Raw genomic sequence first — 25,639 nt, 5'->3', positions numbered from 1 at the left:
TGGACTGGCCTTTAAACTGGTGTGGGAGAGACTTATCTAGTTACCTAGCAACTTAATTGTGTTAGGACTTGCTGGGAATTTTACATGACTGACTTATACATTAAGGGACTTTTGCTTACCCTGGTTTTTTAAGTCCTTCAGTTTTGTTTTAAATGCCTTATTTCTCTTTTTAGATCTTATACTACTGCTGGTGTTTACTCTGGCTTTTATTGTAGTTTTATTGTTTTAAACCTTTTAAATGTATAGTAAATTTCATGATGCTGTATTTTGGGCTTTAATTTTTGTGAACTGCCTGGAGAGTCATTCAGTAATATAGAAAAGTAATAAATGAATACTATCCATTTCTTCCACCCCTTATATGGAGCAAACACCAGGAGTTAGCAAAATAGCTAAGCTTTTCAGCTGGAGGGGGTGTTCTCAGATGACTTTGCCTTTAATTTGTAGTGCCCTTCCCCATGTTTTTGCATTCCTTCTTACATCCTTTTTCTTACAAGGAAAAAAAAGACTGCTAAGGTAGGACAGAAGGAATAGTCACATTGTTGGGGTCTGAAGCCCTGACTCAGATCTTCCTGATGATGAGCAGTGTGAGTGCTTGGACACCCAGGAGGAGAGCTGCAGGTTCTTGCACGGATCTCATCTGTGTGACCCTGCAGCACAACCTGGAGCCCTGGATGGCTCTGCAGAAGGCTTCCCTGTGCTGCTCAGCTTTGCCACAGCAGCATGTGCCCTTAGCGGAGGCTGCTTCGCAGGCTTCATCCCACTCACAGTTTTACCTTCAGCTGTGCTGTATCTTCTGACTCTGTTCTTGCCTCTGACCTGATCCTGCCTTACCTGATACCTCATCCTTCCCTCTGGCCTTGCTATGCCTTGGCAGAACCTGTTGCTTGCCTGCTCCTGACCTTGCCTTTGCCTCTGGTTCTGCCAAACCTTGCTGGTATCTGACCCTTGCCTGTTTGTGACTCTGCCTTTCCTTCCAGACCAGCCATGCTGGATTAGAACCTCGCCTGCTTATTCCTGGTTCTGGTCTGCTTTTGCCTTTGGACCTGCCATGCCTCACTAGATCTCTGACCCTGGCTTTACCTTTGCTGCTGCCCCATCTGCAATCTGCTGAGAACTCCATCTACTTCCATTCACCCTGGTCCTGGTGCTCTGTGTCTGCATCCCTGACCTGCTCCACTTGCTTTGATGGTTTTTATGACTCATTGTTTCTCATACTATTGAAACTGTACAGCATTCCTAAAGGCACAGAGACTTGGCTCGGTGGTATATTTTCCCAGTATGATTGTGGGAAGGTAACCTTGTCCCATGGATTACGTATTTGTTTTTTGAAAACAGAGCAGAGGTGCCTCTTTCCTCTTGTAATTAAAAACAAACAGTGTTCAGTGGATGGGGAAAGAATCAATGTAACTGAACTTATCTCTCCGCTCAGGCACTGGTGTCTTATCATATAATCATAGAATAAAAGAGTTGAAAGGGGCCAGGAAGGCCATTGGGTCCAACCCCCTGCGGTTGCAAGACACCAAGTTACACCATCCCCCTCGATGGCTGTCCAGTTTCTTTTGAATGTCTCCTTTTGATCCCGGCTTGCTGCTGGGGTCCATGGTGCCTGATTGTTGCCCTTTCAAAGTACTTAGTGTCTCACTCTTGCACATCAGGATGAGCTCCTGCTCATCAGCATTCCCCATGCAAAATGTTGCTGGCTTTGTCTTTCACACAGCTCCACACCATGGTTCCGCCAGCCAGTCTACTCTATACTTTCCATATTCAGTGTAATATTAATGACGCAATAGCTTAAGCAAGGAGTCATTGCAGTCTTCTTTTTCTGAACAAAAATGCTTCTGCCAAATAATTCAGGTCACTACTAAAGATATGCAGTGCTCATCTTGGGAAGCAGAAATCATGGATATCTAGGGGATCCTTAGGTCAAGTTCTTGTAAAGTGAAATGCTCCCTGGAAAGGGGGCTCTGCCGATTTTCTTAGTACAGCCATAAGAATCTTATTCTGATTTATGGGTCTTTGAGCTGAAAAATCCTGTTGTGTTCATTTAAACAGAAGACTGATTGTAGCCAAGAGTTCCGTCAGGAAAAAAAGGACAATTACCATGTCTGGAAAACATCAGCATACGTAATCACATCAGACACAGTTTAGCTGAGCTGAGTAAAGGCAGATGAGTTGTTCCAATAGCAGTGGTCTCATTTCAAACAGCTGGCTCAGTGAGTCATTATAAAAGAGAGAGAGAGAAAAGTGCTGGAAAGAATTTTGGAAAAGCTATGCTGGGAGAGGCGTCATCCCTTGGGCTTTCTGTTCCGTTGTATCTCTGTCTCATCCAGAGTATAACTTGCACAGTATCACCACCACCACCACCACCAGGGGTCTCACAGGAAACATGCAAGAGGACTTACATTCTGTTTCTGGACAAGATGGAAAACTGCTCACCCATGCAGCAATAGTTCTCCTTCTGGGACTCTGAAGGACAACTCTGTGACACTGCTTGTTCTATGAGTACAAAGCAGGGTGGGGAACCCCAGACTTGGAGCCTAATTGAGTCTTCCCGGGGTCCCAGACGGAGCCTCCCAGGTTCCTCATAGAGCCATGCCTCCTTTCTCCCAGCCAATGATGGTTCGGCAGTTTCCACTGGAATGCAGCCCCAGCAAGCTTCTCTGCAGTTTAATACAGCCCTTGTGTTGAAGAGTATTCCCCGCTTCCTGGTGTAGAGCATTTGCAGCTTGGTGTGCAAGAGCTGCAAGCTCCAGCAAAATTGATTCACACTGAGCTCCTAGTTCAGCAGAAGAAATGCTGTACTTGGTTGAAGAAGTTCTATTGAATGTTCAGAACTAACTTCCTCTGGATTGTGCCCCTTGTATGAAAACTATGACGCTCCTCTCGGCATGATCTGAGCACATGGTAGCCTCATGTTTATTTAGCAAGCTGGATTTCATGTATTTATTTTATTTATTTAAAATATTTATATGCAGATGCCTCTTGCAACTATTCCACAGTCGGTATGGTGGGTACCACGTGCATGATTTCCAGGCACTATTCCTATGGCAACCATAAATCAGTGATTATCTGAATGGGCTTTTAATTGTTGAAGTGGCCCACTAGTTCCCTCTTCCTCTGTGGTGCCAGCCTTATTTCATGCTAAAGCAACAACAAAAATGCACCATTTCTGTATAGTGAGTAGATTTATTATCTGAAAGCAGGCATTCCTAAGAGGCTGGCTAATCTCTTAAAGGCAATTAACCTTTAAAAAATCTCTTAAAGTTCATGTAGCATTTAATTTGCACTCACCAGGCATAATGCAACTAAAATGTTTATCATAATGCATTTTCCTCCAATGCATTTCCATTTATTTGATTTGGGTAAACTATTGACAAAAGCTGTTTTGGAGTATCATCTTAGTGCTCTTTCATAAAAAGAATTATTGCCTGTTGTTAAAAGGGTATCTCCATACAAAAAAGACAAAGGAAAAACTGTTCAACAAATGTGTTGAAAAATGGATGCAACATTAGGAACAATGCATTTCATGATAATCTTAAATCATATATTCTTTCTTCTCCTGTAAGGTTATATAACAAATTATTTTTAATTTTCATAGTGAAAAAAGAATTAAAAAATATAACTCAAAACCAATGAACAGCTTTAATTTTTGTTATTCTAGCACCAACTCAATGGGTTGGAACTTTGTACTAAATTCACAAATTCTCTAAAACAATTTGTTGTCACAATTAATCATGCTTAATTACCAGGCTTTGCAATATATGCATGTTTTCTCATTTTTATCAAAAGCATTAGAGCATTTAGAAACTGTTTTCTGATTTGTGTGCAATTGGAGGCTTGTGAAATAGTAAGCATTGAAAGAAGCCACCTGATGTGGCTGCCTGTAACTCCCCAAATGGGGAGGATTTCAGGCATCCATTTGAGTGCAGGGGAACATGGGGGCCTGAATTTCATCCATGCTTTTCCTGCCCTCCAAAAGACATAATTTTGGCCATCTAAGTCTTTTGCCCCTGCTCATGAGGAGGAGGAGGGGATGAGAAATTATCTGTCATATTCAGGCAGAACCCTCCTAGAGTGCTCCTGCCTCCCATTGTTGGCACTGAAGTTGGGCTTGTAACTTCAGAGCTACAGCAGACAGGGAAAGAGCTGGAATGGACTTGAAGGTGGAAGGGAAGGTGATCTATGGTTGGAGTTCCAGCGCTGGCCTTGGAGTGCTTTTCTGACCTCGGAGTCCCAGCTAGGCAGTGGATTGCACCCTGACTTTTGTTCCAGTTGGGTATGATGAACACTTCTAAGAAGAGTGAGAGGAACAGGATTTATTTTCTTTCTTAAGATTGTTTACATTATTAACACTGGGGAGGCTGCAAACTAAAGTTCTGTCCTTTAGCACCATCTTTATTTGGACGCAAAAGAAGAGTTTTGGGTTTGGGGCTCAGACACTGCAAAAGGCTGTGATTTGTGGGGTGGAGGGGATGGAAAAGGCAAGTGGAGTTTCTCTTGTGTTTTAGAGACTGACCTGATACTTCTTCCGTGCTAACTGCATTATACCTTTTCTTTTCTCTATACCCTCTAATTTTTTTATTATCAGCATTTGTATACTAGACAAATTCAGCACAGTGTACAATAAAAAAGGTAAAACAGAGTGAAGAATATAAACAAGACAACATTAAAACCATGGCTGATCATCAAAGAAGGTGTCCTGAAGCAAGAACATTTTCAGAAGCACCACATGTCAGCACCACATGTCAGAGCAATTCTAATCTCCAGAAGCAAGGAGTTTCATAGAAGTAAAGCTGCCATCCCAGAGGCTTTTCTCCTGGTGGACTCCAATCTGGCCATAGGTCTAGGTGGAAGCACCAAGAGAATGTCCTCTGATAATCCCAGGAACTGGAGAGGTTGGTGAAAAGAAAAGGCACTTACTGTCTCAGGTAATGCAGTCCCAAGTTGTTTAGAGCATTGTGCTCTTGTACCAGAACCTTAAACCTGGTCTGGTAATAAATAGGTAGCCAGTGAAACTCTCTTTTATTCTCTCTCTTCTGTTTATATTTTGCTGGCTTTCAAATGTCCTCATTGTCTCACCCCTATTTATTTGTCACATTCTTTCTCTCCATGCATCTTCTTGCTCTCTTTCTTCCACTGGTACTCCTGTTCTTCACAAACCCCAACCCCAGTCAGATGAGAGAAACATAATTCCCTAACAAAGCCCCTTTTCCTTCTTAACTCTTAACTTCCTGACTTCTTCACTTAGTGTTTTAGACGCTTATTGACAGGTCTCCTCTTCACTCTGGAATTCTCCCTCTACTTTTCTCCCTCTTTCCCACACTTGGGTTTTTAATAATTTCAAGTCTATTCAGCTTAGAACAGGGGGCTAGAAGATTTCAGGCTTGTGTGATACATTTTGTTTTTTGCTGGAATCCAAGGTCTGCCAACTGGAACCGGAGGCAAAGTGGTGACTTTTACTGGTGGTGGTGGAGCCAACTACTTATTGGACTCATCTGGGCTAATTTACAATTAGTAATTTACAATGGATTTACTTCAGATTAAGGATTCTGGAAAAAAACCCCCCTCTAAATCTGGCTGGCAGAGCTGCCCAAAATCATATTCAGAGGCAACACATTACCACTTCTATTTTATAGGTGATCAACTGTGAATCAGAGAGACAAGAAATTAGCACAAGATCAGTCGTTTTAATACTTGCAGTTTACCTTGGTGTTATTAATGTACTGGGAGTCAGAAGCCCTTGCTGAACTTGTTTGGATCACTTAGAAATGTAGCAGCTCATGATTCTCCTTTTGCCTCATATACGGGATCTAGTTATTGCAATCACACCTGAAATCAACAATAATGTGGAAAAAAAATATTGCCATCTGAATCGCTGCTTAGGCTGTGTGTGTATATATCTATTTATGAGGATTGTGTGTGTATGTGTGGATTAGCATGCCTGAAGAATATTAGTAGTCTCGAATCCTGTTTAAAATATCCCTCAGGCCATGTGCTAGAAAGTGTGGAGAAGGAAAGAGTCACAATGAGTCATTCAAATGCAATTTCTTATTTTTAATGTAATGATGGTAGTCAACATTTTCCAGATACCGCTTTATAGATAATAATGGGAGGAAAAGCGTAGATAAGGGTGCGGGAGAGCTCTCTCAATGCCACCTCTGCAGCCAAGAATCGGAGTCCTTCTGCGCCTCCAGCCAGTGGGAAAAACAGGCTGTGCAGGCAAAAGCAGACACAGCCGGACTCCTTGCAGACATTCGGTCATCCTACTGAGGAAGGGCTGGCAGGCAAAACCTTTAGACAAAGGTAAAAAGGAACCCTTCTCAGCTTGGGCTCTTCCTGAACCTCTCCAAGCTTGGCCTACCTTTTCTTATTTTTATCTGAATTTCTGAATTTATCTGAGTTACTCGTTTATGTGCAGACTACAAGTATTCCTGTACAATCACAAATTTACCCTTTTCATCACATGACCAAAGAAATCAAACCCCTATAACACAGAATATTGAACTGAGGGTGAAAAACAAGTTAAAACAAAACTGTTGCAACAGTCTGATGAACTCTTATCCCCCTCTTGTTCTTATTTGAGGCTTTTTGAGTATGTTTATGGCTGGAACATAATAAAGACCATTACCATGCCCACCCCCCGGTAATGTTCAGAATACACATGATGTGATATTATCCCACTGACAGTTTCTATCCTGCACGCAGCGACCCAAAATGAAATTCTGTATACAGTGATGTAAGGTCACATGGTTTGCTTTATTCAAGGCCAGCAATGGCACCCAGCATAGTGGGGCCAGTGCCATAGCCAAGGGACTTGGGGGGCTTGCAGAACTAAACACCAGTTGCCCGCTTTCCTCTCCCCCACTTCCCCTTTTTGGGTCTTCACAAGGGTGGTAGGTGTGTTGTGAAGCAAAATGTTGGGCTAGGCTGCAGCTTCTCAGCACAGGCTTTCCTGTTCCACTTCTACAAGAAGTGGACCTTTCTCTGTCACAGCCCTTCCCTCAAAAAATCTCCAGGGTCTATTTTTCTAGTGACTTTCAGAAAAGAAGCCAAATCAACCCCTTGCTCTGGCTTTGTGTTTTCCCACTACAGTGGTACCTTGGCTCATGAACTTAATCCATTCCAGGACTCTGGTTGTGACCCAAATTGGTTGTGAACCAAGTTAAGTTTCCCCATAAGGTTCAATGTAATTAAGGTTAATCCATTCTGTAACCATTTTTTTAAATCAGAAAAATGTGAAGCAAAGTGACAAAGAACAACAACGATCGTGGCCATCCCCCCCCCCCCCCCCTACAATTGTGGCCATCTTCCCACTCGGGATAGTGCTGGTTGAGAGGGGGGAATGGCTGAGATTGCACCTGTCTTTCCTGCAGGAGCCCTCCCGTGGTCACACACATCTTCCCTGCACAAACGCAACTGCGATCGTGGCCATCTCCCCACTCAGAGGGGTGGGGAGATGGCTGCAACGTTGGTCCCCACCCAATGCAGAGTTCGCAACCCACGTCAAAATTTTCATGAAATTTTTGTTCGCAACCCGATTTGGTCATGAACCAAGGCGTTCGTGAGCCAAGGTACCACTGTATATGTGGTGCTGTTTGTTTTCTCTTTTCAAATGGTTTAATTGGTTTTTATGATGTCACAATACTTCTTGAGAGTTCTGTGGGGTGTGCAAAGATGGGTAAAATGAAGTGAACTGCTGCACTCAATGAAACATGCTGACATCCACCGACATAAGACATAAAAACATAAGATTCGAAGTTATGCATGTAATTATGTGTGTAGCAAAAGTGGCAGACTTTGTTGCCTCCATTATATCTTAAGTAGTCATCCAGTGGTAAATGTACTCCTCAGCAGAGTAGGAGCCCTGGGTGCTTCAAGAAACCACTGTGGCCCTTTTCCTTGGCCCCTTGATGGTTAAACTAGGGGGTTTCATAGGGGACCCCTGGTCCCCACTGATGTTCAACATCTAAATCATGGGTCCTCAAACTACAGCCTGTGGGCCGGATCCGGCATGCCTTGCCCATTTATCCAGCCTGCCTCAGAAGTTTTAGACTCCCCATGCTTACGCCCGCTGCTGCCGCCTGCCCTGCCACGCATGTGCGCCACCACCGCCTTTCAACTGGCCCCCTGTTGAAAAGGTTTAAGGACCCCTGATCTAAATGAAGCCACTGGGAGTGGTCATTAGGGAATTTGGAGCCAAGTAACAACTATTTCTCTTTGATGTTTGAATCAAGTGAAACTGTGCAAGTTTTGGATCGGTAATGGGTTGAATGAGAGCTAATAAACTGAAGCTGAATCCTGGCAAGTTGCAAATGCTACAAAGTGAGTGATTTTCAAGTCCAAGAGATAGGTTCATTGCCTTTTCTGGATGGGATTTCACTCTATTTGAAAGATCAGCTTTGTAGTCTGGAGGTACTCCTAGATCCATCATCATTACGAAAGGACTCAAATGGCCATGGTAGTTTTCCTTGCAGTGCTTTGGCTGTTCACAAGCTATATATAGCCAGGGTTTAGGAATCGGTGAGGAATTTGATTGCCAGGGGGGTGGGGAATCCTATGGATTTCCATGATTTCCCCCCTTCTCTTTGAATTTGTTTGGTGCCAACCAGCAATTGTACTAGGTGAATCAGCTCTTGGATTTCCATCTTGAAAATGGGCCATGGTTTGCACATAAAAAAACAGTAAGGAAATCTGCACAGTTCATACTACGTGCACTATTTACATAAATTGCAAACTGACTTCTGCAGAATTCTTCAGTTCTAGCACAATTTGCTCAAACTGAACTAGAACTCTGTAGTTTCCAGCTTCCAGTTTGCACAAATTGTGCAATCCCCTTAGCTTTTTAAAAGACCTTTACGAACCGTAGCCCATCTTACAGACAGAAGTCCCCGGGGGGGGGGGGGGATTCTTGGCCTGCTTCTAAGCATCAGTATGGAAGCAGGCAGGAAGCCTGTCAAGCTCAAACATGCTGGACTTTCCCTTCTGAACATGGATAACTTGACCACAGACACTAATAACCTCAAAAGTGGGTTACTGAACTATGCTCCATGTGGGGCTGCTCTTAAAGCTGGTCCAGAAGCAGGAGCTAGCAGAGAAACGTCTGTTATCTGGAGCTCCCACTTTTCAGCATGCAGCCTCTTTTCTGGGAGAACTGGACCGGATGCTTATTTGCTACAGGGCCCAGCTTAAGGTTCTTGGATGAATGTACAAAGCCTGATCAACTCAGGATCAGGATGCCTGAAAGTGTGCCATCTCTCTTAGTGAGTCACTTAAATCATCAGATGGCATGTCTCATGGTAGTTCCACATGGGTGTATGGCTTGACTGAAAGTACCTCCAGAAGTCTTCAATGTGGTATTCTCTTCCCATACAGCTCCCTGGCCATGGATGTTCAGACAGGCACACAGTAGGTTGGGGATGAGTTGGTACTTCCAAAAAGCACATTTATTTCAAGAAGTCTTCTTTGGTTAACCAGCCATGGATTTTATTGCTGTTCTTAAATGCAAAACAACAGAAACAAAAAACACATTCTAATATGGCAATTCATGCCTTGTATTAGACGTGGAACAGTATATAAATGCTGTAAATAAATACATGTAGAAAAGAACATCTGTCTATTTGTACTCCCACAGAGAAATATATGTCCCCAAGATTGGGTTGCCACCCAGTTGTGCTTGTAAGGGTAATTTGGGGGTTTAATCTCAAACAAAGTAGATGAAATATTTTCCGAGAAGCCAAATGTTTCAGTAAGATCAATGACATTTCTCAAGGATGTCTACATATCTCTGAGTTAACTCTGAAGTGAAACTTCAAGGCAATTCTGGAATATTAGACATGCAAGGAAATGAGAGGGTGGAGAGAGCTTAATGAAACTTTATAGTGAAATTTTCAACACAAAAGTAGAGATTTCTTCTTCAGGAAGAATCCAAGGAATGTTGAGGAAAGCAAAGCTAAGTCAAAGCAAAGATGTTCAGTAAGTTTAGAGAAATTTCTCAGTGGAGTTCTTTCCATTAAACCAAATGTCTTTCCATTCTGCCCAAATGGAAGGGCAGAATCTATCATACATCAATTCATATTCACTCCATTAACATATATATGAAATTTTCCCATACCTATGAACCTTTCAGCATAGACATTTTAACACCCCAACCTTCTTCCCTGCTCTCTGCTTTTATTTTTAAAGGAAATTCAAGACCATCTTCTTTCCAAGCTAAAAGCTTTAGATGCTATTGAGGAAAAAAATGCTTCCCTGCAGCATGAAATCTCTTCTTTGAAAAGCACCCTCGGATACTTTAAAGGGTAGGCTCATTGTCTGCTTCTTTTTAATGGCATATTCCTTTGCTTTCAATACTGTTTTTGTGCCAGTGCCAAGGTAGTGATGCCTGTAAAATTAGCAAATGCAAGTTTCCAAACCCTGACTGGACTTCTATTTTCAAAAGAAGGAAGAGGAGAGGGAGAACACTCAGGTTGCCACAAATGATTCTCCTGCTGAAGACAAGTCTGTGCTGTGTGTCATTCAGAGGAGCCAAATGTAAGGTTCATGGGTCAAATCCCCCTCCAGGCCTAAGACGTTCCTGCATAGGAAGCACTCCTTCTCTAGGCCCATGTGTTTGTTTGTTTGTTTGTTTGTATATTTAGAAAATTTCTAGGTCGCCCCATTCGCCGAAACCTCAGGGCGGCTTACAAATAAATAAATTAAAATACATAAATTAACAATATAAAACACATGTAACAGTATAAAATAAGTCGCCCTGGCCAAAGAATAGAAATAAATACCATTAACAATTAAAATGACGCTTGAATAAAAAGGTCTTCGCCTGGCACCGAAAAACAAATAACGACGGTGTCAGGAGGACCTCTCTGGGGAGCACATTCCATAGATTGGGCACCACCGCAGAGAAAGCCCTCCTCTGAGTACCTATCCTCCTAATTTCCTTCAAGGAAGGTTCCCGGAGAAGGGCCTCTCCTGCTGATCTCAGGGGGCGGGCGGGCATATATGGACGTAAGTGCCCCTTCAGGTAGCCAGGACCCAAGCCATTTGGGGCTTTATAGGTCATCACCAACACCTTGAATTGGGCCCAGACTTCAATGGGAAGCCAGTGAAGCTGACGGAGGACTGGAATCATGTGAACATAACGCCCAGTCCCCGTCAGCAGCCTGGCAGCTCTATTCTGAACCAATTGAAGTATCCGGACCGTCTTCAAGGGTAGCCCCATGTAGAGCACGTTACAGAAGTCAAGGCAGGAAGTCACCAATGCATGTGTCACTGTCGCCAGGCCGAAGAGCACTCCCAAGCTGTGGACCTTGTCCCTAAGAGGGAGTGCAACCCCATTCAGGACTAGGTTCAATTCACCCTCACCGAAGCCCGATCCGCCAACCAACAGGACCTCCGTCTTGTCTGCACTGAGCTTCAGTTTATTGGCCCTCATCCAGCCCATTACCTCGGCCAGGCACCGGTTCAGCACAGCCACTGCCTCACCTGGATTGGTGGAAAACGAGACGTAGAGCTGGGTATTATCAACGTACTGATGATTCTGCAGCCCACACCTCCTGATGACCTCTCCCAGCGGTTTCATGTAGATGTTAAACAGCAAAGGGGACAAAATGGACCCCTGCGGTACTCCATGACATAGCTGCCATGGCGCAGAGTCATAGTCCCCCAGCACCACCTTCTGGAAACAGTAATTGAGATAAGAGCGGAACCACTGCAGAGCAGTGCCTCCGACCCCCAATCCCGCTGGCCTATCCAGAAGGATACCATGGTCGATGGTATCGAAAGCCGCTGAGAGGTCCAGAAGAACCAACAGGGACACACTCCCCCTGTCCTTCTCCCTGCACAGGTCATCATACAGGGCGACCAAGGCAGATTCAGTACCGTACCCGGGTCTGAAGCTGGACTGAAATGGGTCCAGATAATCAGTTTCATCCAAGAGTGCTTGGAGTTGTCCCACCACCACTCGCTCCAACGCCTTGCCCAGAAATGGGATGTTGGCCACTGGTCTATAATTAGTGGCCATCTCTGGATTCAGGACGCTTTCTTCAGGACCGGTTGGACTACCACCTCCTTTAAAGGGGCAGGTACCCGACCCTCCCTCAGAGAAGCGTTAACCACTTCCAAGATCCAGATCCCAATCCCGTGCTTGGCGTTATTTATTAACCAAGACGGGCAAGGGTCCAATAGGCAAGTGGTGGGACGTACTCGTCCAAGCATCTTGTCCACATCATCAGGCCACAATAACTGAAATTCATCCATTAATTTTGGACCAGTCTGCGGCATTGGTATCTCCCCAGAAACCTCTGAGTCACTAGTAGAGTCTATTTGGGAATTTCCCAATTATTTTATTCTTTGCCCCAACTCCCATCACAAAGGTTGGAAATTCCTCTCCTAACGTGCAAGAGAACTGAGAGCTTGACACTAAAACATGCTGGTAATTTTTGCTCCTGCTCATTTGGCTTTGGCCTCATCCATCACTGGAACACTCTCCCCAAAAGCACCTCAGAAATTGAATTTGGCCCTTGGTCTGAAAGAGGCTCAATTATTGTGACCCAGCAGTATTTTGGTTTCCCAAGTGCAAAACTACTTTTGTGCTTGCCAGTCCCAATCAGATATCAAAAACTTCCAGGTGGGCTTTCCAGCCATGGATGCTGGGCTGCATTCAGCTAGTGGGTCAGAAGTTGTGCAAGCTTCTTCTTTGACTTTATCTTGTTTCCTGGTTTCAATAGGAGACACTGTGTAGTTTTGCCCTGACACTTGCTGGCCAGAAATCATTATGATTTACCAGATTTCCAGGGCAGACCTGCAGAAATTTGTCAGCTGTCAAATAATGCAGAGAGGGTTTCTTGTAATAAGAAGTTCAAGAGCTTCTGCTATAGAATACATGACATTTGTCATCCATACCCTTAACAGATAAAGTTCTAACCTCCTGCCGAGATTCCAACAGCAAAGTCTTACCAAGAATGAACATTTATGAAAGGAGCCACCAAAAGTCTTTCTGACATTCAGACAAGCTCTGTGGTCTTGGCTTTGTATTTAACTTTATTTTTTTGCGGTTTCCCCACAGTTATCTGGGACAAGAAAAATAGAGAGAGAAGTTACACTGGGGGTGTACAATCAAAATAACATTTACAGTTTATTCAGACATATGGGAAATGTGCATCATGTAGGTAGCTCCCAAAAAGACTACCAAGACGGAGTTCGAGTTCGTACAAACTATTTTTATAACCTGTCAGTTATATGCAGTCTGGAGTGGGGGGTGGGGGAGTCACATAGGCAGTTTGCTAGAGGCACAATAGAGTAAAACAAGAGGGTTGAATGGATTTGTGGACAACACAAAAGGAACAACTTTCAGGACAGGCAAAACATTAGCATGTCTAAGGTGTGTCCCCAAAGGAAGACCTTTCCAACAGGCACATTAGCTATCTAAGGTTTTCCTGGGGAGCAAGACTTGCAACATGGATTCCAATTGGATCTGGAATCCCACCTTAAGTCTAAAGCCGTTCTTACTGTGTCAGGATTTTAGCAGCCATATTTTGGCAGTTCATTCACTCATTTTGTTCTGACGTCTTACAGCCTGCGGCCACTTAATATATTGTAAAAAGAGAGAGAGAGAAAGGAATGAGCAGTGAAAAGAACATGTATCTGCTCAGAATTTACATGTGCTCGTTTATATGTAGAAATATGTAGAGATGCAAATGTATAAAGAATTATTATCATATAAATAGAGGAATAATTCTTCATTCCATGGTGTGGGAGGAAGGCTGCAGCCCGGTTGTCTGTGGGCCTGCCTCTCCTGGCACTATGTTGAGGTCCCTGCTAGCCAGGTGACTTACAGACCCACTAAACCAAGTGCCAATGAGGTTCAGTCAGGTGAAGATTCATTCAATTTCTTTATTCAGCTGAGCAAAGCAACCGGGTGTCCACTCCCTACACGCAGGCAGGAAGCGACACACACACATTTCACTAACTCATCCTTTTTATACCTTTTTCCTTTTTTTTTTATTCACTTAATCTCGCCCCCATTGTTCCCTCACCCAATCCCCTCTCAGGGTCTGCTTGACCCTTGCATGTCTGACCTCATGCATGTTTATCTATGTCTAATCCCCTCACAGGAGGGAGCGTGATCACTGAGTTCCGGACCTTGGGTAGGAGATCTTCTTCTTCACACTACCTCTTTGTCTTACTTTATAAACATTCTTTTGCCTTCCCTTTTTTCTCTCCAGAGCAAGCAGTTTTACAAAAAGCAAATAGCATTAGTTAAGCTAATTAGGCTCCTTCAAAATAGTGTTAGTTAAGCTAAAAGCAAATAACGTCAGTTAAGCTAATCAGGCTCTTTCAACTTACTCTAGAGAGATAACTTGATGGCTTTTCCTCCCCAGGGGTCTCTCTCTCTCTCTCTCTCATTCTCTCTCTCTCTCTCTCTCTCCCCCCCACAGCCATGTCAGCAGCAAGCACCAGTGCTCAAAGGGTGCCGAGGGGATCTGGCCGCGCTCTGGATGGCCCTTCAAGGACCCAGAGATATGAGGGCTGGTGTGTGACCAGCTCACGGCCAAACCAGGCATCTGTTTAATGCAGGATTAGCAATCACTTTTCAGTTATAAGAGCGTTTGAGTACCAAGCCCAAGGGTGCCACCGATTTTCATGAGGGACTAACTGCCCTGTGTAGGAAGGAGAATCTTAGTCATTTTCTTCCCAGTTGTAATATCCACAAGTATCATGTTAGTGCATGCAAGTTATTCCCACTGCAAACAGGAGCAAATAAATAACTCACTGGCACTCCGTCCCTGGATTGTTTTGTGTTGCACCAAAGCCCAGACCTGTGGCTTGTCTCACCATCAACAAGCCAATGAAAGAACCCAAGATTTCTTCTAGGTTTGTTTCACTGGCTGCCTGGGGAAAGAGAAGCCAGAAGTCCAGTTTCAGATATACTAAACAACCCTGGATTATTTAACCATTCTTGTTTAGTGGAAGAAATTGAGTAGCATGTACCAGCACATTGCTGCATTGAAGACAACCCACAATTTTTAAAAAACTGTGACATGCAAACTAGGCCTATGTTTAAAGAGAGGAATTTAGTCCTCTGTTAGATACTTTCACTTTCAAAATCATATTTTAGCCATCTTGTACCAGTAGGGATTTTTTCCAATGGCCTTTGTGGATGAAAGTGATTCACTTTTACTTAAACAAAACCAAATCCTTTTGTTGCAGAAGGAAAAGATTTTCCAAAAATGCTGAGTGTTGATATTAAACCAGCCTAGGTCATGAATGAAACACATCCTGCAACTCACCTGCGAGCTCATTTTTCTTCCTCTACAATGTTGGCACCTCTTGCATTACTAAACAACTTTATGTAGAAATTTTACAGGTTGCTTTACCTGATGCATTTGCATGTACACTGCCCAAAGGAAAGTGGTAAAAGAAAGCACGTACAGTTTGCCAGGTATGTCATTGATAGCCTTAAACAGGCCACAGTAAAATCCAATTTGTGCACCAAAGAAGCAAAGCCATATTGTAGTGACAAGTTATGTAAAGCAAGCCCGCCTGTAACAAAATGAGTTGAAACAAGCAAATATATGCAGAGACTTAGCAGTTTCAAGTTTTTTTGTTTTTTGTTTTTTTGTTTTTTGCCCTTTTTGCACACAAGATGGGCAATGGAACATGAAACATCCACATGATATGGAAGTGTGATAAGGGAGGACATGAAAAAGTACGGGCAATGTGTGATGCAGATCACTAAAGCTGTACCCGCTCCCCAGGCAGGATGCCAGGAAATGGGAGGGAACAGCAGATGTCCCTCCCAAAGTAACTTCCACTCTCCCTTTTGTGGCACCTTACTTCTGTCCAGAAAATGTCACAGCATTATGGATCTCAGCAAATGAATCGGTGATAATGCCTGAGTCTGAATTTAAAATATAGAAACATTTTTCCTGATGATTGTCGTAGGTTGCAATTGTATGCAACTTTAGGCAGAAAAACTGGAGAATGCTGGGAGTTGTAGGCCTTATTTCTGCCTAAACGTGCTTGCCATTGTGCCTTTAGGCATCTCATCCTCAGTCTTGTCCCATCACCAGTGCTTAATTCTGCAGTCATCACTGTGTATCTTTTATCCACTGGAAAACACATACATCTGTCCCCGCCCATTCCCACATCTCTTCTGGTGTTTTGCAGTGTTCTCAATTCTGTAGTGTCTTGCTTTTCCAGTGAACATCGCATTGAAACCCAATTTCAAGTTTTATGAATGATTTTCAAAAAGAGTGAGCAGTGTCAGGAAAATGGGTATCATTCCTAGTCAAAATAGCATTGAATATATATTCCAGAACTGAAGGAGCTCTGAGAGGCAAACAGCTCCTAAGAATATTCTTTGTTTAAAAAATGGTGGGGAGGCAACAGTTTCATAAGGTTGTGCTGGTGCTCTCTCTCTCTCTCTCTCTCTCTCTCTCTCTCTCTCTCTCTCTCTCTCTGTGTGTGTGTGTGTGTGTGTGTGTGTGTGAGAGAGAGAGAGAGAGAGAGAGAGAGAGAGAGAGAGAGAGAGAGAGAGAGAGAGAGAGAGAATATCACTGATAATGGCAAATCAGTAATCATGCAATGTACACAATGACATTTTGTCAAATAACAATGTACTAGCCATCCAGGGGAAGAGTCAAACATTCCCAGATACAAAATGTAGATTAACCCATGCTGGGAAGATCCAGTAACATAACAGCCTTGAGGGAAGACGCAATTAAGTGGAGATAGCAGCTGAGTATTTCTTACATCAGAATTGGACTGATGTGCTCAGGATGCTACATTTCGCAACAGTTCTCAGATACCCCAAGACCGCAGCACACCCTTGGGGCACCTCTCCTCTTTGTGAGAGAAGCCTGCAAAGTAAGCACCGTAGAGGATGGGGTAAGCAGGGCTGACTTTGCTACGAAATTTGCTGGGCACTTTCCCTGAGCACAGAGATGAAGTAGCACTGAGCAAAACCTGGAAGGCTTGTGTTTGTTGAGTACCATCTGGAGTAAGAGGTAGCATACCCACCAGTGGTGGAGAGACTGCAGAGTCTGGCAGACAAATTGGTGGGCACCATGCTCTGCTCCAGCACCATGCACTTTGGTGTGGCTGGTCTTTCTCTTGCTGACTCTCAGACTGGTATGGTGGGAAAGATGGGATGCCCAAACTGAGAGCGTTTTCCAAAGATGTGTCACTGTATTTGAGATGCGTAGCAAGAAAACATTATTGGAAATAGAAGAGAGAGGGAACATGGTCAAGTTTCTTCTCCCTTCTATTCTGAATGAGTCCATTGAGCCTCAGGGTTCTTGGTCAGTACCATTTTTGTCCTCATTCTCAAACTCTGGACAGACAAGCTATAGTTTTTAAGAAAGTTTAGCTTGGTTTGAAGAAGCCATCATTACCTAATATATGTGCACTCACTGGTTCTATACCATCCCATCATATCTGGTCAAACAGGGCTTACAGGTGTTTGCAGGACCTTGGAACCCTGAGGCACCTGTTGAAGCAGAATGAGATAGAAACGGTGAGTCTGTATGGTACAATGAATGTCCACGAGAGGGTGAATGGGAATGCTGATGCCTCTCAGCCAATATTCTAAGTATCCACGCCTTCAAAATACACCAGCAGATGGTGATGCTGTCAACTAGATATTAGTCAGAATTCACATGTGTATGTCTGAAAAGTGAGGAAATTTATAACTGGTTGGGGGCAGCTGCAAAATTAATCTGGGATTGACAGGAATGGCATTTGACCTTTTATTTATTTACTAAATTAGAAAGCTGCCCTTCTAAATAGCTCTAACTCACACACCTGCACCTGTACAAACACACACACTGGTTCATCCCAATAACAATTTAATTAAAAGTTCCTGACTGGTGACCAAGCCCACCCCCACAAAATCCCAGGACTGGATTGACTAAGAAGTTCTTGTCCTCAGTTGCCAGTCACCTCACTCTAATGGTAGGAGGATCTCCAGTGAAGATCTCCATCTATGAGCAGGCTGAGGTGGAGGCAAGCATTTCGTCAACTGCTTTGGTTCCTAGCCATGGAGAAATGAGCATCAGCACTTTGAATTTTCTGAACTCCAGATGTCAACATTCATCCCATCATGAACATTTTTGATATCACTCATTTTCCACAACCTGTTGTAGATGTGTGATCATGCATTACTCAGCTTTTTCCAAAAAATGCCATCTGTCTCCAGGAATGTAACATGTATGTATTTATAAAAATGTATATGTTGCTTTTCAAAAGGAGCAACTTTCCAGTAATGTAAAACATTTGAAACAAATGTATACAGCATAAAATGATTCAATCAAACCAATAATGAGTATTTTAGTAATTAAAAATCTAACTCATTATTTATAATTAGTTCATGTTTACTCTTTCCTGATGTCTGCATTATATTGCATGCACAGGTTTGTATCTCATATTAGTCGTACTTGGAGGAGAACTCTGGAAATGAATGGGAATTAAGTTAGATGAACATGGGATACAATCCACAGAGATGATATAGTGGCTGGTGTATTTACCATGGTTTACAGTTCTTTACCATGCTCTACCTGACACACAATCAAATGGCTTCTATGTTAACAGTTTCCATCCTCCCTACTCAGTCCTCCTACTATTGGCATGCATCTCATCAACCACTGTGCCTGAAATTAAAACCCAAGGCGCATTGCTCCCTGCCTGGGTTGCCTGCCTCTTCCTCATTGGCTCACACATATATGCTAGATTTATTTATTTATCGATTTATATCCTGCCTTTTTCCTCAAAGGGCTCAAGGCAGCTTACATCTCCTCCTCCATCTTATCCCCACAACAACAACCCTGTGAGGGACTTCTGGTTGGCATCGTGGCGATACGGCTGCGAAGAGCAGGGGCTCCTGTTATCACGCTGGTATTTGTTCGAGAGTGAGCTGTGGGGGCTCATCCAAGCCCTGCCGGGGCGATTAGTTTGTTTGAGCATTCTTCCGGTTGGTGTGGGGCAGCGTCTCTGCATTTACTGGGAGAAATTCGGGCTTTTCTCAATCAAACAGCACAGGGGAGAGATCAACTCCCTGCAAGCCATAGACGGCCAGATAATAGCATAGAATAAATAGCTAGAAGTTCATCGGACCTGCTGGGTGAGCATTTCTATTTTTTTTCTTCTCTTCAATATTACCCGTGAAAGAATTGCAGCAGTTACTAATTGGCATAAAGAAGAAAGGAAAGCCCCTTTGATGGAGGGAGGAATTCCTCCTCCCCCCACAGAGTTTTAAGCGGCAACTGATCTGGGGGAGAGGACTGAGGGGTTTTTTTTGGAAAGTTTGAGACTGGAGAGAAAGATCTTTTTTTTCTAACCTCCTCAAGGGCGAAGAATCAGAATAAATAATTACTGTGGAATAAGTGATAGAAGGACAAAGTTTACTTGCTGATCGGCCATTTTTTATTTTTTGGAATCCTCTTTCTTTGTTGGTACAGTCCTTCCTTAAAGCTGTTTTAATGCCAAGAAAAACAAACTTTCCTTTGTGACATCATTTAAAGACAAAATAGTCCTTTGCTGCCATTGGATTTATAGCAAGTTTCTTTTTTTTTTCTTCTTTTCTCTTCTCTGTTGTTGTCTTGTAATTTTTGGCAAAAATTATTATCATCATGAAAAAAATACACTCTTCCTCCTCTTCGGCACCTACATTAGCTGCTCAGAGTCCAACTCATCAGCCTAAAGCAGCAGATGTTGAAAAATATCAAAAACAGCTACAAATGACGCTTCTGGCGATACAGACATCCTTAACAGCCTTGCAAGCATCCCAAGAGGCGATGTCAACATGACAGGAAAACATTTCAACTGAACAAAGAGAACGTCTTGACGAACTGGATAATTCTATTAAGGAGGTATCAACCCAATTGGCGGACATTCGACTTAAAACTGAACAGAATACACAAAAAATACAACAGGCGCATGAAAAACTTGAAATGGTAAAGAAACACAATTAATAAAGCAAACAAACAAATCACTATGGGATTCTCTTGTTATACTAGAGATGGAGAAGTCATCTAACTATTTGAGAGAGATTATGTTTAGGTGGCTAATGACAGAAGGAATATTTTTCACCTGTAACTTTACAAGATACAAATTGGACTCGATTTTTAAGGCACAAGAGTTTTATGAAAAATTTAGAAGTTTGCTTGAAGAGGAAGAGCCGGGTGCCTCAAAAGAAGGAGGAATAAGTGCCAAACCAATGGAACTAACAACATATCATTCTGAGGAAGGAGAAATAGTGAATATTGACTTACAACAAGAAGTACAGACACTGGAAGTGGATACTGATTTACAGCAAGAAGTACAGATACTGAAAACAAAGGAAGAGAGAAGAGGTAGAGGTGTAAAGAAGAAATAAGAGAATTTTGTATTTTAAAGGGAATGATTTGCAAATGGGCTGGCACGCTTATATGTGGTATGAGAAGGCTAAGACACATGGTTCTTTTTTAAGTCACTATGCTAGAAAATCATTAATGTTGGTGTGGGAAAAGTTAAAGATAAAATTGTATAATTAATTACTAAGATGGTTTTCACCCATGGAAGCTTTTGTGTATCCAAATGCATTGAATTTTGAAGGGATTATAAGATACGATGACATTTTGGATAAAGATGGAGGACTGAAATTGAATTAAGAAATACAAGAACAGGGAACTGATATCTCTTGGTGGCATAAGGTGCAGATACAATCGAGATATGCTAAAGATTGTAAAGTGTGGGGTTTTTATAAAGACTTAACAGCATTTGACCAAGTGATACTTAGATGAGAACATGATTAAAAGATTATATGACTTCTTAGTTGATAGAAAAGTAGAAGATGAACAGGTTAAGGAAACTATGATAACATGGGCACAAAATCTTAGATATAATATTGAATTAGAAAAGTGGCAAAAGCTGTGGGAGAGAAATATCAAGGTAACATTAGCAACTTCGTATAAAGAAAACTTGTATAAAATGTGTTATAGATGGTATCTGTCGCCAAATAGATTAGCTAAGGTGTTTCCAAATATGTCAAATGGATGTTGGATATGTAAACATAAATTGGGTATTTTTATTATATGTGGTGGAGAAAATGTTACAAAAATCCTTAGCTTTTAAACTTGAAGTTTTTTTTATAAGGCATTATACTGGAGGACATTAGTAAATAAGAAATGTATCTGCTTTTACATGTAATCACTGCGGTGAGGATTGCATTCACTCAACACTGGAAATGTGAAGAACTACCCACCGATGAACTGATTAAAAGATCCTGGACTGTGCAGAAATGGGTAGATTGATTTTAGGGTAGATTGATTTTGAAGGAGAGGGAAGACACTGACTTCTATCAAACTTGGGAATCTTTTTATTATTGGCTAGAGAAATGGGACTTCACATAGATTTAAATATGTTTTTAAGTTATCATAAATGGAAAAAGAAGGGTGTGGGGGCTGACTCAGCGGGCTCGATGTTTTTGTGATGGATGTTGTTTGTAGTTTTCTTTTTGTTTTTTTAGGATTATAATTTCTCAAATAAAACTTATTTAAAAACAACAACAGCAACCCTGTGAGGTAGGTTGGGCTGAGAGTCTGTGACTGGCCCAAAGTCACCCAGTTGGCTCCATGGCCAAGCAGGGACTAGAACCCAGATCTCCTGAGTCCCAGTCCCATGCTCTTAACCACTACACCACACTGGCTCTCTTGCTAGAGCAGCTCCTGCACTTGCCATTCTTTCCAGAGGACTCCATGATAGTTGCATACCATGATGGTGAAAACTATGATCCTTGGTTCAGACAACACAACAAGTCATGGTAGTACAGAGAAACAATAGAACATGCTGTTGTTTCATATTTTGGCTTCTAAAGACCAAACTTAACATGATGAAATATCCCAACTGGGTTCAGACAATACAATAGATCACTGAGAGACAGTGTGGTATGTTTGTTAAGATCGTGGGCTGGGATGCAGAGCTCTGGGTTTTAGTCCCCACTCACTGGGTGATTTTGAGCCAATCACAGACTCTCATCCCAACCTGCTTCACTAGGTTGTTGGTCAGACAAGATTGAGAGAATTGTGTAAGCTGCCTTGAAAAGGAAAAAAGGTGGGATATAAATATAACTAAATAAATAAACACTGGTTAAAACACACACACACACACACACCATTGCTTGTGTTTTCTGAACCTAGCCAACACCTTGGAAGTTTTGGAGCCCAGCACACTACTGTGTTAGCTAACTGATGTTGTATGAATATAGAAATATGTAGCTTTCTCTCAGCTGCAAAGAGCTTATCTTGAACTAATTGTAAATAAACGCAATTTCACCAGGTTGATTTTTAATATCCATGCAGAGCTGAGGCAGCACACTGTCAATTGCCCTCTGCCCCAGTCCAGTTCCACTGTAACTCCGAGTCCAAAGCCAGCCTCACAGCCAAGCCGTCGGAGAAAGTGCTATATTCATGGTTCATGCAATCCTCTGAAGTATCGTTGACACCTAGGAAGTCATCATCCAGAATGGTCAGGTTCCCTGTATCATCACTGCTGACGCTAGAAAAATCTTTAGGTAAGCCAGAGGACTTTTAAACACTGAATACATTCCTTCCCCATGAGACCTGGAGGGATTGCCTTGCAAAAAAGAAAAGACAGGGATTCCCCAAGCCTGTACATGTGTATTTGTGCTGTTAGCATGCCCCCATTTGGACATGCCCACCTGGAACTGCCCGATGCAGCTCTTGAGGCTGAAAACATTGTGCATGTTTGTTTTGAAGGTCTTTTTAAAAGTCCCTTATGAAAACTGGGTTTGGTGTCAGATACATGAGCACTGACTATGAACCTGAGTTGAATTCTTTTAAAGGCAGCAAATTAAGGAACAGTACAGGGAAAGGTAGGGAAAGAGGAAAGCTGTGGCCATTATTTCTTGTTTCAGATAGCCAAACTGAGACTCCTGCACTGGCATTCCTGGAAGCAAGTACCACAGAAAGCATTTGTACTTGCTTCTGAGTAAGCTCACCTCTTTGTGTGGCCCTTTGTGCATTCTGCTTTAACAAGTGCTTCCTCTTTAGATTCTGACATGTCACCTTTCCTCTTTTTGTTGGAGTGATGTTATGCAAGCTCATTTCCTTTCACTGGTGGCTCAGGGAGCAAGGAAGCAGCTTTATACTGGGTGATTTAAGAAAGATTCCGAAAAATTAGAAAGGGTCCAGAGGAGTGCAGCAAAAATGATCCAAGGTTTGGAAATACTGCCCTATGAGGAGAGATTGAGCAAACAGGGTGTGTTCAGCCTTGAGAAGAGAAGATTGAGTGGGGACATGATAACTCTCTATAAGTACCTCAAAGATGGTCACAAAGAGGAAGAATAAGATCTCTTTTTGCTGATGACAGTGTGTAGGACACGGAATAATCAATTCAAGCTGCGACAACCCATATTCAGGTTGGTCATCAGGAAAACCTTCCTCACTGTCAGAGCAATATGACAGTGGAACCAGTTTCTTGGAGAGGTCTTGGGCTGTCCCACACTAGAGACATCCACAAAGAAATTGGACAGCCATCTGAGTGGGATGGTGTAACTTGGTGTCTTGCAGCAGCAGGGGTTGGACGCAACGGGCTTCATGGTCCCTTCCAACTCCAGTATTCTATGATCCCAAGATTCTAAGATGGGGTTATGTGGATAGTATATAAAAAGTGTGTGAATAATGCCTGCCTACTCAATGCTGAATCCACACTAAATGCTAGTGAAGAAGTACCTATGGTGGCATGGCTCAGCACACCTTAGGGATCCTGCAGTCTGATGATCCCTGATTAATTTTCATCAGCAGACTGTAGATCATTTTCCTGGATTAATTGCTTGGATGCGCATTTGGTATCCAACCCAAATTCCTGAGAGCAGTTATGACTTCAACTTCCCCTCATGTTCCTAACCCAATTTCCAAGGAGGCTGAATGTCACAATTGCAACTTGTTTGAAAAATATCCATTTAGCTGCACTGTGGAAAAACTGTTCCCATTGGCGTATTTTGAGACAGGCGTAGATGGCTTTTGGATGCAGAAGGCTGAGTTCAGGCTGCTCTTTCTGCTTGCTGCCAGATGTTCTGTCAGGACCCATCTCTGCACAAGAGATGGAGAAGAGCCCAGAGCCCAGCTTGTCTGGTTTCTTCAGCACAGAGATTACTGGTCACTGGACTGCCAATCCCATCTGGAGGAGCATTCATCTTGAATAAATTTCACACCTGCTTTGGCTTTCTCCGTAGGCAACTGTGGCACAGCTTTCAACCCTTATAAGAAAATAACATCAACATTGCTCTTGGATGACACTGACTCTTAATCGGCCAAGAGGCGTTCCTGTTTCATTACCCAAAGTCTGGAGTTGCTGCTCCATCTGAGCACCACTTATATCTCAGGCAAGAGAAGAGGATCAGCCTCTTCTACAGTATCACATCCTTGGTTAAGGAAATATAGGAACAAAGCTGCCTGCATATGCAATTAAAAAGTGCAGAATCAAATTGCAGGTGGAAAAGGCACATCTGTGGTATGTGACTAGAAACCACATGTTTCTGAGGTTACAAAAATTAACACAAAAATATCATCTCCTTTTCTTCTGTAGTTTAACCCCATCGATCCTGCTTGGATTTTTAAGCCTCCTATGATATTTCAGCTCCCGTGATTGCACTTTGCTGGATGCATCAGGGATGCATGAGAGTCAAGGACTTTTTCCCTGCACATTGCATCTAATAATATCAACATAATCCATGTTGAGCCAGATCCGACATCATGCAAGTGGACTTCTACATGTGCCATCTTCTCCTGTCCCCTGCAGCTCACTAGATGCCTGAACACGCTCCAGATATGCTCTAGAGGGTTCCCAGGCACTCCAGAGCTGGTCTGGAGTGCACCTAGCTGACTGCAGAAGAGAGGAGAAATGTGATCTGGTCTTTGTTCTGCTGGCAGGACGTTCATCTCCAGCTGCAACCCATCTTTACTTTCATCTCTCTCTCTCCCTCTCTCTCTATCTCTCCCCTCACCGGGCCTATACTTTGCTTGCTTGCTGCTGCTGCATAGCCACATTTCTTAACCATGTTCAGGCTCTTCTTCAAATGAATTGTCCATTCCTGGCTTGGAAGTTAGCTGCCATGGGACCATCCCTGCAATTGGCTGAATAGTATCACCTCCCATGCAGATGACTTTTTGTTTGGTGCTCAGGACAAATGTCCCAACCATCCAATGAATGAATGCAGCCCTCAGTTGGTGGGAAACTGTGAAAGGGAGAAATAAATACCAGGAGCCTTCTTAGGGAACATCAGCACAATCTGTCTGCAGGTGGAGTATGGTTCAGCAGATTCATTACTGGCTCCCAGCTGATGCCATACTTTCTGGAGACCACGTGCCCATTTCATGGGAATAAATATTCCACTGATGGTCCAATTTATTATGGTTTAGCTACTGAAGGTAATTCCAGCAAGGTAATAAATCTGCATGTCACTCGCAAAATGTTCGCTTTGCCAGCTGTGTCTCCTTTTATAGCCATAGGTTTGTGAGAGAGGCTCAGAGAACAAGCGCCATTTCGCATTGACGATGGAACCAAAAGAAAGTAAATTAGATTATGCAAATTCATTTCCATAATATGTTGTGAATGTTAGCAGTCTCTTCACCTCTCTCCCTCTCTC

General features: G+C 42.8%; 1 protein-coding gene across 1 annotated transcript in view; it reads left to right on the top strand.

The window, feature by feature from the left end:
- The window catches only part of LMNTD1 (lamin tail domain containing 1), a 150,905-nt gene that overhangs the window by 68,045 nt on the left and 57,221 nt on the right, over window positions 1-25,639 (top strand). The window contains exons 3-4 of the mRNA XM_044423508.1: window positions 10,183-10,298; window positions 22,332-22,543. Of these exons, the coding sequence (XP_044279443.1) occupies window positions 10,183-10,298; window positions 22,332-22,543 (328 nt within the window). The remainder of the gene's footprint in view (window positions 1-10,182; window positions 10,299-22,331; window positions 22,544-25,639) is intronic.

Source organism: Varanus komodoensis, unplaced genomic scaffold (genome assembly GCF_004798865.1).
Source record: "Varanus komodoensis strain SLA01 unplaced genomic scaffold, ASM479886v1 scaffold13_3, whole genome shotgun sequence".
Taxonomy (NCBI): domain Eukaryota; kingdom Metazoa; phylum Chordata; class Lepidosauria; order Squamata; family Varanidae; genus Varanus; species Varanus komodoensis.
Note: the sequence above shows the minus strand (reverse complement) of the source record. Positions and strands in the feature narration are given on the sequence as shown.